The sequence below is a fragment of the Camelus dromedarius genome, chromosome 15 (assembly GCF_036321535.1).
Source record: "Camelus dromedarius isolate mCamDro1 chromosome 15, mCamDro1.pat, whole genome shotgun sequence".
Taxonomy (NCBI): domain Eukaryota; kingdom Metazoa; phylum Chordata; class Mammalia; order Artiodactyla; family Camelidae; genus Camelus; species Camelus dromedarius.
Window position 1 is genome coordinate 41079252 of NC_087450.1, and position 17808 is coordinate 41097059.

General features: G+C 39.3%; 1 protein-coding gene across 2 annotated transcripts in view; it reads right to left on the reverse strand.

Annotated features, from left to right (window-relative positions):
• Positions 1 to 2796: 2796 nt before the first annotated feature.
• Positions 2797 to 17808, reverse strand: part of TTC27 (tetratricopeptide repeat domain 27) — a 143992-nt gene continuing 128980 nt past the window's right edge. The window contains exons 17-20 of one of the 2 annotated variants that reach the window (XM_010987780.3): positions 12494 to 12691; positions 11084 to 11195; positions 7300 to 7400; positions 2797 to 3038 (exon numbers count right to left, since the gene is read on the reverse strand). In XM_010987780.3, coding sequence (XP_010986082.2) covers positions 2916 to 3038; positions 7300 to 7400; positions 11084 to 11195; positions 12494 to 12691 — 534 coding nt within the window. In that variant the 3' untranslated portion in view covers positions 2797 to 2915. The other variant, XM_064494607.1, reaches the window with a different exon arrangement.

Consider the following 17808-nt stretch of genomic DNA (forward strand, 5'->3'; position numbering starts at 1 on the left):
ACAGTCTGGAAAGCAGGTGGATTTACAACACATACTCGGTATCACTTCTTTACGTTTCTGCTTGTGAAAGCACACTAGGAGGTGTCCAACAGAAGCAAGCACAGCATGAAGAGAAAAAATAGCCTTGATGCGTAATTGAATACATCAATGCTTTCAATGTTAGGGGTCCTCACTACTGTACAGAGGCTCCATTGGAGGTAAGGCCAAGCTCTCCACCCCTACGTGGGAACCTCAAAGTCCATTCTGGGATTCTGCCGTTCTGAACCTCACCACTCCACCCACCACTCCTCAACATACACCCCAAGGCTCTGTTTCCCAGACTCAGTGCCAGCTCTCTAAGCTTCCTGAGTTTGGGGTTTGGGTGTAAAGAAGAGATTTCTTATTCCCCTGGGGTTTATTTTAACTCCTCTGCAGTTAAGGTCCCTGTTTACTATACTGCTTCTTTGGAAAAAGGTAAAGACTTCATAAAAATTTTAAGGCAAAATTATCCTAAATCATCTTAACAGACCACAGACGATTGTTAACTGAGACCTCACAGAACTTCTCTCCTTGAAAAACTTTATAAACAATGACAGGCAAACTTCCCAGGTGTCCCACTGTTAGGAAGAGAAGATTGAAATCAGCTCATCATTGGAAGCTTTTTCTAGTCCCCACATAGCAAGGAGAAGGAATGCAGGCTTTAGCAGTCTTGAATTCTCACTGTTTCTCTTTCTGGAGCTTGCGAACGTTAGCTTCCTGGTGACACCACAACCCTACCTGGTGCTTGGTGAGAGCCCAGCAGCTTGCAGCAATTAGTAGTAGTATTCACGCTCTGGGAATTCAATAAAGATTAGAGGATACCATCTTTTATATTTTTCTAGTTGACAAAGCAAAAAAGTAATTCTGAAAACAAATGTTTTAATACTAAAAAACCACAGTTGAAATTTATAAAAGATAAGGCGTTTGGAAAGAGCAAATATTTAAATCATAATATAGCAATACGAAGCACCAAAGACTCTACGGGAAATGAAACGTAGCTGTTTAACAGATACTGTTACTGCCTCTGCAGCTGGGTGAAAGTGCTTTGAGAGATACTAAGAATTTGATGGGAGGTACTATTATCACAACACTCATTCTACAGATGAAAGAATCAAGCACCAGAGTGTTAAGTACTAAGTGTTAGGAGGTGGTAGAGACGAGGTTTTGACAAAACCCAAGCTTCTCCTACTTTACTGTAGTACCTCCCCACACACTTCCTTCAGTTATGTTAAACATTCACCAAAGTAAGATTACACAATGTAACTAATAGGTCTAGACCTTTAAAAGACTGCCTCTAATAGCTCTTTTGTGAGATCATTTCAAGAAAACAGAGGTGTAGGGCAGCTTCCTGGAGACTTTGGTCCAGTATAGCATTTGAGAACAGGACTGGAAGGGAATAATCCTTTTGTGACTTGGTTTGTGACAACTCACACTCACCAGTGCCATTCTACCTTGAGCCCAAAGGAAAACAAACTGAGAATTCGAAATTTCTAAAACTTGGAAATTTTTCTTCAATATTCTACTCGATTCCTGAAATCTTTTCTCTTTTCAGTATTTGTTTGTTATCTACTGGGGTTCACAACTAGGTACTGATAAAAGAGTTAATCTTCAAACTTCCCTCCCTCCCTCCCTCCCTCCCTCCATCCAACCATCCATCCCATCCATCCATCCATCTACCCACCTATTCCCCAATGGCTTCCATAAAAGATATCAGTGGACATTTAATGTTAACTCATGCTATGATATAATTTTATTGGTCTTTCTCATAGTTACTGTCTCTGTAAGAGAAACTGCTAAGACATACATCAACTGTTTTTTAAAGGCTAGTATGACACTAGAAAAGAGAAGCAGGTGGTTGAGGAAAAGAGGCACTGGCAGGCATTCATAACCAAAATTCACTGATGAAAAATTTTTAAAACTTTTTTAAATGTTCAGAATACTTACATTTGTGGATTATGTATTTTTAAATTCCCAAAGGCAGTAGAAACTCACAAAGCAGCAAGGAATAGGAATTATTCACATTTTATAAATAAGAACATGGAAAACAGCAAGGGTCAAATGACTTATACATGGGACCCAACATTCAGCAACCCAAGCCAGACCAAATTCCTTACTATGACTTTTGTAGTAAGATTATTAAGCTCAGCTGCTGCCTTCAATATTTGTTTCCAGACATTACTAAGAAAACATTTTACTTTGGCATTTTTGTAATATGGCACCATTTATAGCTGTCTTCACTCAGAGTAACCTTATTAAACAACCACCTTTAAGGGCTGGCAGTATATACAATGTGGAGGGTCAGCCTGGTTCCTAGTGGCTAATGGCTCAGTCAAAATTTGAGTTGTATCAGTTTTTTCATGCATTTTCTTATTTAGAAGTTAGACCATACCCACGGTTCTAATTCAGCTAAGCCTATATCTTTCTAACGCAAATACAAAATCTCAAGAAGTGTAAAGGTTTCCATCACTGAATGTGCTCTTTTATCACTTTTTGGATAATACATCAGCCAACCAAAGAATTCCACACACTTGTAGTGTACGATTTTTTTTTTTCCTGTTTAGACTTTTTCCAAAGAATGATCTAATTCATTTTAGGCTGAGAGAGAATAAATCCCATGCTAAAAAGTATAACTTGTTTTGCTCTTTGTGCTAAAATATTGCAAAAATAATAAAAATAGTGAATTCAACGGTAATTAGCCTAAAGAAAGAGGGAAGGAACGTTTTATTTAACATATTTCAGAAAGTTCAAACATTTGGAAAAATCACAATAGCAAGAACGTTAGCCATAAAAGAGGAATTTATTTAAAAAAAAAATCAGTATGTTGTGTTTCAGATACACAGGTATAAGAGAAATTTCAGAAGGTGAAGCACCTTTTCCAGAAACCGTCCCCAGGATGGTCAATACTGATTGCGAAACTGGTTGCTTAGGTCTTGAAGCTCTGTTACTAAGGCATCCATAGCTGCTGTTTCATCAGCTAACTCCTGGGAAACTTTTCCACTTGCAATATCTGTAAAAAGTTGCTGCGACATAAAGAATAAAGCAGAACTATCAAAACAAAGAAAATCTCTTTAAAATAATATACAGAATATAGAATTAAAATTCCCTTTTCATAATAATACCACAACATTATAGCAGCAACTGGTGTTTGTTCTGTTCACCATCCTGGAAATGTATAAGCTGCAACAATCAAACATGCCTGAACTTGTGAATTCAAATGAGCTCTGTTCTTCAGAATGGTTGCCCTGAATACTGATTATTCGTTTCAATGTCATAAGATGGTTTTTAGATAAACAGACGTTATTCATCCAAACAAACCAAATCTATCTGTTGTATATATAAGCGAAACAAATATCCTGATTCATATAAATCATATCCTTTATGCTAATTATTTGAAAATTAATTATGGCTTAGGACTGAGGTCACAAAGATTATCAATTTTCAGTAAAGGCAAAAAAGCTCAGCAAAATAAAATAAAAGCACCCTCCAAAAAGGGAACCCTCCTACACTGTTGGTGGGAATGTAATTTAGTGTAGCCATTATTGAAAACAGTATGGAGATTCCTCAAAAAAACTAAAAATAGACTTACCATACGATCCAGCATTCCCACTCCTGGGCATATATCCAGAGGGAACTTTAATTTGAAAAGATACATGCACCCCAAGTTCATAGCAGCATTATTTACAACAGCCAAGACATGGAAGCAACCTAAATGTCCACTGACAGATGACTGGATAAAGAAGTTGTGGAATATTTATACAATGGAATACTATTCAGCCATAAAAAAGACTAAAATAATGCCATCTGCAGCAACATGGATGGACCTGGAGATCATCATTCTAAGCAAAGTAAGCCAGAGAGAGAAAGAAAAATATCATATGCTATCACTTATATGTGGAATCTAAAAAAAAGACAAATGAACTTATTTACAAAATAGAAACAGACTCACAGACATAGAAAACAAACTTCTGGTTACTGGTGGGTGGGAAGGGGAGGGAAGGAATAAATTTGAGATTTGCAGACACTAACTATATACTATATATAAAACTAGAAACTATATGACTAGATACTATGTACAAAACAGATAAACAACTAGTTTAAGCTACATAGGACAGGGAACTATATTCAATATCTTGTAGTAACCTATAATGAAAAAGAACATGAAAATGAATATATATATGTATATGTATAACTGAACTACTATGCTGTAAACCAGAAACTGACACAATATTGTAAACTGACTATACTTCAATAACATTTTTTTTTTTAATTTAAAAAAAAAAAGCTCCCTCCTTCTGTAAAAGGAATTGCTGTGGGGGGCATATTGCAAAACACTTCAATAATGTTACCATGGCTGAAACATTCTGGAATGCCACTCTAAGAACTGCCTGCCAAGCCAGCATAGGCGCCCAAGAAAATCAGCTTCAGGATGGCGTGTGTGTGTGTGTGTGTGTGTGTGTTAATCAAAACTGTAATTTACTCAGCTTACCATATCTTTTTCATCAGACCTGACTAGATGATTTGTTCACCAAAATCAAATTTACCATTGAAATATGGCTATATACTACCACAGATGATACTGACAGATCTTCTAAAGAGGGAACCTGGAAGATGTTTTGAAGATGGCATCATGACTGGGCTAAGGTTAGAGTTTCTCATAGTGATTCATGGAGCAAAAAACAGTCACCTGAGTGCCGAACTTCAAAAACATCTTGTAAAGCATTGCCACATGGCTGTGTAGCCACACGGCTGTGTAGCCACACCTTGCACAGCGTTTCACACAAATTGACATACCAACTGCTGCGATGTGATCAGTAGAGAAAACACCTTTGAGGAAAGTAACCTGGACTCACACAGCATGTTTTATTTTTAGTAAGAATTATGGGGCTGGGGGGCAGGGAGAGTACAGCTCGGTGGTAGAGTGCATACTTAGCATGCATGAGGTCCTGGGTTCAACTCTCAGCACCTCCGTTAAAATAAATAATAAATAAGTAAATAAAAACCTAATTACCACCCCTGACACACACACACAGAAGAGAATTACAGTGATTGCAAATCATCATAAATCTGTATCACTTGCTATAAGGTAAGGACGAAGCAGAGAGAAACTGAGGCTTAGAAAGATGGAATAACTTGCTGAGGCTCACATAGGGTGTGAGTGGTAAATCTGTTCCATCTGCAATCCCCGATGCACTGCCCTCATGCCTCCCCTGCAGCAAATCTGTACAATGACAGGGTGCTGAGGGCCAAGCAGTCACTCTGTCCTGGCCAAGCATGGACGGCACGACTTTAGGTGAGTCTCTAGGTTCTACGTAGGAGTTTGTTTCCACGAAGTCCTGGGCCAGGCAAGAAAAAATGAGCAATTCATGCAAACCAAGCCTGCTATTTAACAGTTATCTTCATTCATTTTCACTTTTAAAGTGTTGTGAAAAAGTGTTCTTTTGGAATGCAGTTCTGTTTAGCAAACCCAATTTGTTCAAAAAGTAGAACAGGTATATGATTTACTTACAAAATCAGAGATTCCGAAATATTATATGCAAAAAGGTGCTTTCAAAAGAGGTGTTGGGAAGCAATTTTTCCCATTTTTGGATAATCCAGTTGAGATATAATGAGAACAAAATGTACACACAGATGATGTTCTGAGGCCTCATTTTCAATGTTGGGGACTCTCCCACAATATGAAAGGATGGACAGTATAGGTAAGACTATTTAAGTCATACAAGTATAGGGTCACGTAAAATTAATACATTACAAGAAAAAGCTTTGTCCAGAGATAGGGAAACTTGCGGAGTACATCCTGAAGAAATAAACCATTATGGGTAGGTTAGTGATCTCACCAAAACTAGGGAACTAAGCTCCCAACTCGGGAAGGAGAATCACTGAAAAAGTCTACTACACTGACTTTCTTTGAGAGAGCTCTTGCAGCTTTCTGAGAGACACATAATTCTGAAGTTGTACTGCCCAGATGGGAGGAAATACAGTTCCCCTAGGTAAATTGAAGAAATCTGGTTCCAGCATGCAGATTAATAAGGACAGAAAAATGAGTTAATAATCTAAAGAGGTAAAATGATGCTCTGATCTGAAAACATCAGGCATTAACAAAAAATGCACACTCTGGGAAGGCTTTCACACATGTCCGGAAGCCAGCTTCACACGTCACACACTTGCTCTCAGAAGTGACTTAAAATTAGTTTGCAACCCAAGTGAAGGCAAGTAAAGATTAGAAAATAAAGTATAAACTGTGCTAGAAGTTATAGTCTTCTAAATTCTGCTTGCAGAGGTATACTTGAAACCCGGCTGCGTGGTAGAGTCAGCTGGGAAGTTTACCACAGATTTCTCAGGATCTGTCCCAGACCTGATCTGTCACAGGTAGAGACCTAGAGTCCAGTCTTCAAAAAAGCTTACTTGGTGATTGTCGGTTGTCCCAACCCTAGCACTGGTTCACAGGCTGGTATTTGTAAACTCACAGAATATGTTTTAGATGTTAAGCTAGAGTCACCCATTTTTGTCGAATCTATATACCACCTCCTTAATATCTGTCTCTAAATCAATTTTTTTATTTAAATAAAAGTCTTTTTTAAAGGAAATACTAGAACACTACTCTAAATGGAAAATAAGCAATAACGTTCATGAAATTGTAGGTTTGATGTACTAGTTCTACTTTTTCTGATATGCACTGAAATAAATATATATTAAAATCATATGGTTATGGGGGAAAGGGGTTGAGGAGGGATAAATTGGGAATTTGGGGTTTGTGGATACTAATTACTATATATAAAATAAACAACAAGGTGCTACTGTATAGCACAGGGAACTGTATTTAATACCTTGTAATAGTCTATAGTGAAAAAGAATGTGAAGAGGAAGACATATGTGTGTGTATGTAACTGAATCTGCTGTACACCAGAAATTAACACAACATTGTAAATTGACTATATTTCAATTAAAAAAAAATCAAACGTTTACCCAAGTGCTGCCAGTGGTATCTAAGGCACACTTTGGGAAAAGTGATAATATCGTTTTAATTTAACTTACAGAGAGCATTAAGAGTTGGATTATAAATATTAATTTCAAAGACTCCTAAGTCACTCACGTGTAGGGTGGTTTAGCCACTGGGTCAATGATACCCTCACCAGGACAATGAATCACCTGGGGGCGGATATCTAAAATACAACATGAGCCTAAAATCACCCCTCACGTAAAAGAAGAATTAAGAGCAGCTGATTGATACCAAAGACCTTTTACTCCTATGACAATTTTAATTAATTCCCATTTCACTCTCACCTTTGCTTTAGATAACAAGCCCCGTAAACTGAGTCGAACTGAAGAAAGCACTTGTACAGCCTCTTGGGGATTGGATTTGTTTTTACTGCATTTTAGAGCCACTGAAAGACAAATATGGGGAAAACATCTGTTAAAAATGGATAATGATAATTTACAGGGACAAAAATGAACTAATTAGGCTTTCATGGTAACAGACTTCAGAAATATTTCTACAGGGAAAATTTTCATTTGGTATATGGGACATAATTTATGTGCAAGAAGGATCATTTATTGCTAAAAGGAGAATTTTGAGTAAAATGGTGATTTTTGGTGAGTGACAGCTTGTTGGGAAGAGACTCTGAAGACACACATGCACGTGCACGCACACACACACAAAGCTAATGAAATTAGGCGAAGAGACACTAGGGCTAATTGAACACAAGAGAGCAAAAACAGATGCGGCACGTCTTAATGTGGCTTCCCTCAGACTGAGTCTCTAATGAGGACTCTCGATTGCCAATGACACCAGCCAAGGAAGTGACACGCCAGATATTTACAGCTCAATTCTTACTGCATTTTCACACTCAGGGTTTACGTCACCATTCTGGAAGAAGTGATATCTACAACCTAGGTGCCTGCCTTTAGGGAACATGACCACCATCAGGCTCTAGGGTCACGAGCCACATTTGGCATCCATTAGGAAGGAGTGGGGGAGACGTCAGTCACTCGTTCCCAGCAACTCTGCCTCCAGCATTCTGGGGAGCTCATTTTCCTAAAACTTGGAATTATGAAGAGGTATAACCCTCCCTAGCAGAAGGCCCAGACTGCTAATGCTTTTTAAGAACAAGCGAAGAACTTTGTAAAAACATAATGCCTCATATTTCTCCCCTGATTTGTTCGTTTTTGTTGTTCTAAATTACGCTCACTACAAGCAGACCAATAACCAGATCCTATTTTTAAACTACACCAAACAGCGCAACAAATGAAGTCTACTTAGTACCCTGTATCTTAGAACGGGGATCGAAAACACACTTCTTTTTGAATGCAAACTCTTATCTGTTGGTGGAGGTTGCTTGTGCCTGGCAAAATACTTTTGTCAGTCCTTAACATCATCCACGGCTGGTGAGAACTCTGTTTGACATTCTTATTCCAAAGTAATAATTAGACCTTGAAAGGATGCATGGTGATCAACAATGTTACACTCATTTTCAGAGGGCATGGGTAACCTGGAGATAGTGAGGATTACGATGTCTGTGTCCCTTAACAGAGGAAGGTAGTGACTAGCACAGCTGTGGTGCTGGGGCTACTTAATCCCTAGTAACACATCAGAAACAGCCGTGAGTCTGCTTTCACTCCTTCATCGTCAGAGAAAAACAAAACAAAAAAAAACAAAACAAAAAAATAGAGCAAACAGACAAACACACGCTCTATGAGTCCTTTCCTCAATCCCATTTCCAAAAGGCATTAGAGAGAGACAGAGAGAACCTGCTGTTTCAAATCATCAGGAAATCCAAGACAGACATGCTTCCTCCAGGCAGACTGTAGTTAAAATGCACAACTGTTATTTTAAAAGTTTCCGGATGGCAAAGAAAGAAAGAACTTTTGCCCACTCTTTCCCAGAAAACAGAAGAGCAGAGACTGTAAATGCATACCCTCCAGACAGAACGATGGGTACACAATGACAACACTGTTAGAGAAGGCTCTCCAACACTACGTGGAGACTGCAGTGTCTTACCAAGCTTTCTGAAGCACATGGTTACTCTTAAAAATAGCAACCCAAAAGGGAATCAATCATGCGAGATTTTTTTTTTAATGTTATATTTCCTTTTCCAGAATTGGGGGAGGCAGAGAAAAGTGATGGGGAGAAAGACAAAAAAGAGAACAGAAATAACAGAGAAACTCAGCTCTTTCTTTGACACAGCACTGGAATACAAAAGCAACACAGAAAAGGTTAAGATTCATCTTCCTCAATCTAAAATATCACTAGAAAGGAAAGGAAAGCATCCACTCAAATATGCTTAAAATGTTGTAGGAGCAGGAACACATAATTCATTAAAGTCGAAGGGAAACTTAAAAGAACGGACGCTTGTTTTTCTCCAAGTATTGCCCAGATGAGGAGGAAAACAGTACCCAAAATAGTTTAAAACCAACTTTAAGATGCAAAATGAAGATCTGTCCTAGAGTACTTCTTTAGCCTGCATATTTATATTTGACAGGCTTAACTGTCACTTAGTGATTACGGAAAATACCTTGGCTTTGACTGTTACAGAGCCTGCTGTTCACAGAAATGTTTAGGGTTGGCAAGTTGAAGTAGATCAGATAAATTCTTCAAAGTAAACTGCACCCTGCTATGACTGTGTACATAATATACCTTAGCACGGGTTTCCCCGAACAGAGCACTATATCCACAAAGACCAAAGGCATCCAGACTGAACTCTGCCTGAGCCCACCTACCAGGGGGTCAGCACAATCCCAGCCATCCTAGACCATCCCTCCTGGTCTATCAGCCATTATCTCAACCTTTTCTACACGAAATTTCAGCTCTACAGAGTTTAACCTCTACCTTGGCTGTTGAGGGGTAGGCAGCCCAGGAAACTGGATATCTATATCCTTTTGTCAATGATATCAAAGCCCATTTCTAAATTGTCTGAATATTCTGTGACTTCTTTTGAGGCAAAGTTAAACTTGATTCTTGTTCTTCATTTTTCTCTTTTTAGTTTTGAGTTCCTTATCATACAGCTCAGATCCTCTACCCCAGAAAGAACAGAGTGGGGGTAAGAAGGTTAAGATACTAACATTTAAACCACCTGAAAGATACTGTTAAGTGTTTACTATGTTTTTACTTATTGTCCGTAACAACCATGGGTAGAAATTATCCCCATCTTCCCGATAAGGAAACTAAGGCTCAGAGAAGTTAAGTGATGGTGACCCCCAGTCACCTAGTTGGTATGTGGCAGAGCTGGTCCTGGAGCTTGGGTCTCCCTGATTTCAATGTTCTACCCTTTTTATTGTCCCTCGCTGGCTCGCTATTTGGTGTAACTATTAGTTGCAGAACTTAGAGGCGGACTTTAGGATAGGTTCACAGTCCTTGTGATTCAGTTCTTGACACTGTGGCTTCATTACTTTCTTTGCATTGCGTTCTCAGGGCATCACACACCCACATTCAAACATAAATATAAAAATGCATTACTACCTTTCACTAGTGTACTTTTCATTAATGCTGATAATTAAAAGCTGCCTTTATCTGGAATATATTTACCCAGCAGGCATACAACTTTGTATGTAAGGTCATCCCTCCCCTCAAATATTGCCCACTAAATTTCCCAAAGATATGGAATAGATTGTATTTTTAAAAATTTCCCTTGTACATGCCATAGCTCTTATGTATATTGCTATGTACCCCAGAAATCTATGTATTTTTATGGATAAATATTTTCATTTAAAAAAGAAGAACATGAGTCAGGAAAAGTTAAGACTGTCTTACTACTACATCATTAGTGCAAACAGACTGTGTGAAGTGAAGGTCAGATACAGCTGTAAAGGTATTTCATATCTCTAAAGCTTCTAACATCTGTCACTTGTTCAAACAGCATTTAAGCCTCTATCCTATTTCTTCTTATTGCTCCAAAGTGTCTATTACACATTAGTTGGTCTATAAATGTTTGCTGAATTAAATACAACAATTTCAATAGGATGAAATAATCAGAAGTTATTTGGAATAGAACTTTGCTTCTGACTAATACTTTTTCTTATCAGTAAAAATCCATTAAAATATGCTAGGGATATCAAACATCACATCAAATACCATGTGCAAGTCCTAAGGCTCTCTGAACCACTTCCTTAAATGACGTGATATCTTTCTCCCAACCACTGGACTGTGTGTCACACTTGTACGCCTTAGAGAGATACTGGAACGCCTGAGGAAAGAAAAAGAACAACATTCAGAATCATGAGAAGAATTCACATTTCAGACTCTGTTTCCTGGGAGTCATATGGAACCAATTCCAACTTGAAAAGCCAGCCTCTGTGATACGCAGCACAGTCCCTAATACTCCCCTCAAAGGGGCACAGCCAACAGCAGTGAGCAAGTAAAAGAAATCAAGTGGATGGATCTGGACAGAGACACTTCCCCCCAGTAGAAAAACAGAAACGCTTAGTTTGGAAATCTGTAAGAATTGTATATATTTCCTGAGCACTTGTAGCCATCAGTCTAAAGACCAGTTTAGAGAACCAGGTGAGAACTTGGTGAAAACTCTGAAATTACTGGGAGGTATGTAAACTCACAGACGTTTAAGACACTCTCTTTCACAACCCCGTACTTGTAGATTCCTGGGGGACAAGTCACAGGTCAGAGAACTCAGAGTACCCTTAATTCCTCATATGCAAGAGACTACGTAATTCAATAAGCAATGGAAGGACAGAAAGTAGGAGCGTGCGCACGCATGCACGTGAGTATGTGTCCTGTTGCGCTGACAGGGCATTGGTGGAAGCCAGCTGGGTGGACTGAGGGCGGAGAGAACGGCTAAGAATCCCCCAGATTAGCTGTACTGTGGCTAATTCCAAACTCACACAAGAAGTACATTTGATTTGTTGTGGGTGTTTCAGAAAGAACACAAACAGTGAGCATTCCAACCTTGGAAAGTCTGGAGGCGCCTTTAAGCTCTAAGATAAGAGGCATAACTTGAAGGTAACGGGTCTTCCACCACACTTGTGAGAAAGGGGCAGGGCAACCTTTGTAAAATATTTTATGTTTAGATTTTAAAAGCTCTTCTCCTATATTCTTATCTAGCTCCCTTTTCTTTTTCCCCTTCAGAGTCCCCATGTCGGATTTAAACACTCCTTTGTCCTTGTACCCTGCCTACCTTAGTCTTCAGCAAGGAGCCTGCAGAAAGGGGCGCAGAGAGAATAACAAGAACCAGCTGTTCGCTGCAGCTCTGGATGGAGAGCGGGTTAAAGAGACCCTTTTGTGAAAAACAGAGAACAGCTATATAGGAAAAATTCACAGAAAGAAAAAAAGATGAATGCTTACAAGTCTTAGCCTGTCCACAATTCAGAGAGCTTATGTTAAACACTCTGAATCACAACTGAAAACTTGAGCATATTAATCTCACCTTTCAGATTATTACAGTCTTCCACCAACCATCAAGAGAGCAGATCCACTACACGTAGGTTCAAACACAAGGCAGGAGCCCCGGAGGGCTGAGGAGGGACTTACCTTTTCATTTTCATCAGGCTTGTCACTCTGCCCATTTCCATACACTTGGGCGTACAGCCTCCAGATCTCTCCATCATTTGTCACTCTTGAAGTTACTCTGCCAAGTAACTCCTGCAGCTTTCCTTTGAGGCTGGTTGCGACATCTCCACTATGGTCAGTCATCCCATCCATCACTGCCCTGACCAGAATTTTAAGGACCTTAAAAAATGCACAGAAGAAACTAGTAAGCTAGAAACAACCAAACAATAACAAAAAAACAAAGGGCTGCCCTCACCATCATCAAAGATGATGATTGAAAACCTTGTCAGGCGTGTAAGAATATCGCCCTCCCACTTTCTAAAAACAAAACAGTCGGGCCATCCTGAACCAGGCTGGAACCGCATGCTGCCCACCTCTCCTGGTGCCCCTTTTCCGACTCCTTGGAAGGCTCTTCTTCCGCAGGGCCCTACGCTCCATGCTCCTCTCCTCTCACTCTAAGTGCTCTCTCTGACCGATCTGATCCACACCTGCAGCTGCAAAGACACTATCACCAAGTCTACCCAGTACTGTCAGCGCAGCTCCAGCCCTACTCCTCTCCGGAGCCCCAGGGTCGTGCACCTCAGTACCTTCCCGGCATGTCCTATCAATATCTCACACTCCATCTGTCCAAGAGAGAAACTTGGATCCCAGATCCCTCTTCCTCCTGTAGTCTCAGGGCCAGTGACTTGAGTGTCAACCCAGATTCTCCACTCCCTGGGTTCAGCTATGTGTAACTGACTTGATTCAACATTCCCAGTGAGTCCTGAACCCAGCTCTCTTTTAGGTTGGGCTGTTATTTTCCACCAGGACAGCAGGGATAACACTCTAATTCTGCTTAAAGAGATCTTGGCCCTTCCTGTTGAGTGACAAACTGCTAATGCATGTGTCGTAGGCGTGCAGGATTCCCAGAAAGTACCACCTGTCCTTCCAACTACCCCAGCCGCTCACCATTTGGCAACTTCTTGGCCATCTTGCTTTCATTAGTCTTTACACATTCTACCCCAGATGCTTTGAATGCTGATAGATGAATTACGTTGAGCCTCACTTCGAGTTACAGTGTTATGACAAGGTACATCTGTCATATCTATATTAGGCTGTGTATCTCAAGGCTTCCTGGAAGCACAGAAAGTGCATCATCAATCATCCACTCTTGGGATGGGAGGACAGCAAAGACACCAGGATCCACCTAAGAACTAGCTCGAAGACAGTGTGCTAAGACCTTGCTACTCGGTAGGGCCCCTGGACCGACAATACTGTAAATGCAGAATCCTGGATGGAGGTGTTGATCCAACTCAGACTGAGATTCTGCATTCCCAACAAGCTCCCAGGTGATGCTGATGTTGATGGTCCACGGACCTCATTTTGAGTGGCAAGGTTCCAAGAGACAGGGTGCCACACCTTTATTCTTATTCTGAACTTCAGGGAGGGGACCTCATTTCATCACCTTCTGTCACCAGTATCTAACATCGTGCCTGGAACACAGACTGATGCAATAAATACCCGTGCCTGAAACAAAGACTGAATGAACACACCTCTTTCAGAAAGTGTTGCTGAGAGAAATGCAACCAGTGTGACACCTTGCTCTGTCTCCCCATAGAGTATCCTGATCCAGGCCTGAGATGCAGCCAAGGAACTGAGGCTCCTCTGGCCCGTGAACATTTTTGAGAATGTGAACTCAGACCCATGGTCCTAATTACACACAGGGATAAAAATGAGTAGGAGAACATTCAATTGTGCTTTTTTCTTTTTTGATGGACAAGGTAAATTATCCCTGCCTGTAAATTCATACTACAATCCAACATGTATAGTTTTAAATCTGAAAGTCACAATGCAGGAGAAACGGTATGAATGTGCACTACCTGTTTTGAGTAATCATTCTATAAACATTTCAAGGATTAAAATGCTTTGAAAGAGTGGTCTGTTGAAAGAGTTACTAACATGTACAGATGAAGCATACTAAATTGGTAAAATTCTTTGCTTTTTCTGGGATATCACGGTTGGCCCAACATCCTAACCCCTCACTTTACCCTAGATGCATAGTCACGGGGGATGAGAAATCTTTTGGCCTTCTTGCCAATAAAAATGGAGAGCTGCAGTGCTGATGTTTGATAGGGGAAAAGCTGGTGAAGTGTGTGTGTGTGTGTGTGTGTGTGTACCGGGGGGTGTATACAGGGAACAGCAGAAGGGTAGGGAGGTAGAGTGCTTGTGTGTTGGGGTGGGGGGCAGGGTAGAGTGAAGGGAACTGTATGTGTGGCAGACACCAAAGTCCTCTACCATGAGACCTTGAACAGGAGAGAAGGCAGGAACAAACTGGTGTTTATACTCCCTATTTGACATTCAGTGGTGCTGGGTTTGGGCCTAAGAAGAGTTTTACATGGAGAAACAGATAACAGAAGTTATTCATGGCCATGGCAGGTACTGCCTAAAGGGAAGGGAACATGCTGGGTAAGGGTCAGGCTGAGGACTGTCCTAAGGAACACAACATTTAAGAGGAAGGTAGCTGAACAGAGTTCTAAGCACTAAGAAAAGGTGGCAGGAAGTGATGTAACAGAAATCAGAGAAGGAGAAAAACAAGGAGAGTCCATCTACAAAAGATCAGGACTGGAAGATTCTGCTGGATTTGGCAAGTACAAGGGTGACTGACTATAGCTAGGGCTAAAGCCAGAACAAGGAGGGCAGGAAAGATCATGATTTTCAACAAAGAGACCCACAAAGAGAATCACATGAAAACCATGAAAAGTATTAACATCATAAAAAATAAAAACCAAAAGATATCCCTCAATCACAGTATCCTGTAATACCCATTATGAACATAATTTGCATAGGCATAGAGTGTTAACAGAAAATATTCACTTAACCAGAAATTGTAATATAAAAATATTGGGAAGATAAGAAAGTGGAAATGCTGGTATATGAGGATTAAGTACTTATCCACCTAACAGGAAGCCAACAGATAATACCTAAAATTTGTTTAATAAAAAATAGCCATATATAATTATTGTTATGAAATATGGAAGTGTGCAAATGACAAAAGAAATATTAAAGGCTCTCTCACCACTGGGGAGAAAGGTCTTGAGGAGGGGGTTGTGGTGAAGCAGGAAATTGCTATATTTTGTCATAAGCTTTATATTACTACTAACTTGTAAAAACTATATGTTACGTGTTATTTTAACCACACCAAAATTTAACTTAAAAATAGAGAAAAAGAATAAATACATTCAAAGACTGGCAAAGAGGAAACAAAAAAATGACAGCATGCATGAATATTCACTTACTAGATTTTAAAATTCTGTCTTTGGTGTGTGTGGGCAGAGGGGATGGGAGCAGGACTAAAAGTGGACTGTGAGGGCTTTGAAAGGCTGGTAAAGTTCTGCCTCACACTCTAAGGGTGGATCACACAGGTGTGTTCCCATCATGAAAATTGATGTTTACTTATGACCTGTGTACTTTTCTATATGTATGCTGTATTTTTTTTAATTTTTAAATATTTTTAAACATTTTTAATTGCTTTATAATCATTTTACAATGTTGTGTCAAATTCCAGTGTAGAGCACAATTTTTCAGTCATACATGAACATATATATATTCATAGTCACATTTTTTTCTCTGTGAGCTACCATAAGATTCTGTGTATATTTCCCTGTGCTATACAGTATAATCTTGTTTATCTATTCTACAATTTTGAAATCCCATCTATCCCTTCCCACTCCCTGCCCCCTTGGCAACCACAAGTTTGTATTCTATGTCTATGAGTCTGTTTCTGTTTCGTATTTATGCTTTGTTTGTTTGTTTTTGTTTTTTGTTTTTTTTTTTAGATTCCACATATGAGCGATCTCATATGGTATTTTTCTTTCTCTTTCTGGCTTACTTCACTTAGAATGACATTCTCCAGGAGCATCCATGTTGCTGCAAATGGCATTATGTTGTCAGTTTTTGTGGCTGAATAGTATTCTATCGTATAAATATACCACAGCTTCTTTATCCAGTCATCCGTTGATGGACATTTAGGCTGTCTCCATGTCTTGGCTATTGTAAATAGTGCTGCTGTGAACATTGGGTGTCATTTTGAAGTAGGGTTCCTTCTAGATATATGCCCAGGAGTGGGATTCCTGGGTCATACGGTAAGTCTATTCCTAGTCTTTTGAGGAATCTCCATACTGTTTTCCACAGTGGCTGCACCAAACTGAATTCCCACCAGCAGTGTAGGAGGGTTCCCCTTTCTCCACAGCCTCTCCAGCATTTGTCATTTGTGGACTTTTGAATGATGGTCATTCTGACTGGTGTGAGGTGATACCTCATTGTAGTTTTGATTTGCATTTCTCTGATAATTAGTGATATTGAGCATTTTTTCATGTGCCTATTGATCATTTGTATGTCTTCCTTGGAGAATTGCTGTATTTTAATAAAAGTTAATTAAAAAGGTATTTCCTGCAATTAAGAAAGCCCCATAAACTGAAGGAAAAAAATAAGAGTTATTAACATTAACAAATGGAGCTAATGTGTAATCTTAAAAGTGGGTGTAAGAGTGGTAAAATTATTTTTAAAACTATTATAGTAATGTTATAATTTACCGGTTAATAGCACCATTTTCCTCCCTCTGACTAGTAAGTGAGAAAAATCACACTCTAGTTATCCAGACTGACTACCAAAACAATAACTTTTACCATATTTTTAATCCTTCTTTAGAAAATAGATATTCGTAACTTAAAAAGAGCAAAGGGTGTTGTGGTAGGATTTCTTTAATAAAATGAATCACCAAGAATTATGATTTTCTCCTGGATAGTCTATGAAGTTTACCTGCATTATACTTCTTTGCATCATCAAAAGTGAAAAAAAATTTTTTTAAACAGGTAAATGTTTTTATCTACTGTAAATTGGGTAAAAATACGATTACTGAACCCATTAGTAAGTTAAAACTATAAATTACTAAGTATTTAATAAGTGGCTGAACGGTAGATATTGAAGTTTAAGAATTCAGAGGTGAACAATTCTTGGGGAAACAGGATCCAAGATATGGCCACTTGGATTGGTTGCTCATATGGAATAAGATTAAGGACAAAGAACTTTAAGTCCAGTGTAAAACCAAGTCCATCTACCTAAAACCTTTAAGTCTCTCTACCTAAAACCAAGTATTCAAGAACAGTTAGATCTAGAATGGAGAGGAAGATGCATACAGCCAGTTGCTGAAGTCCACCATGAACATGGGGGAGCGGCTAGGAAGCTGGTAAATAGCAGTAATGAGGTCAGATCAGATCTTCCATCTGCTACATCACAGAACTGTTCTATCAAGGAGTCAA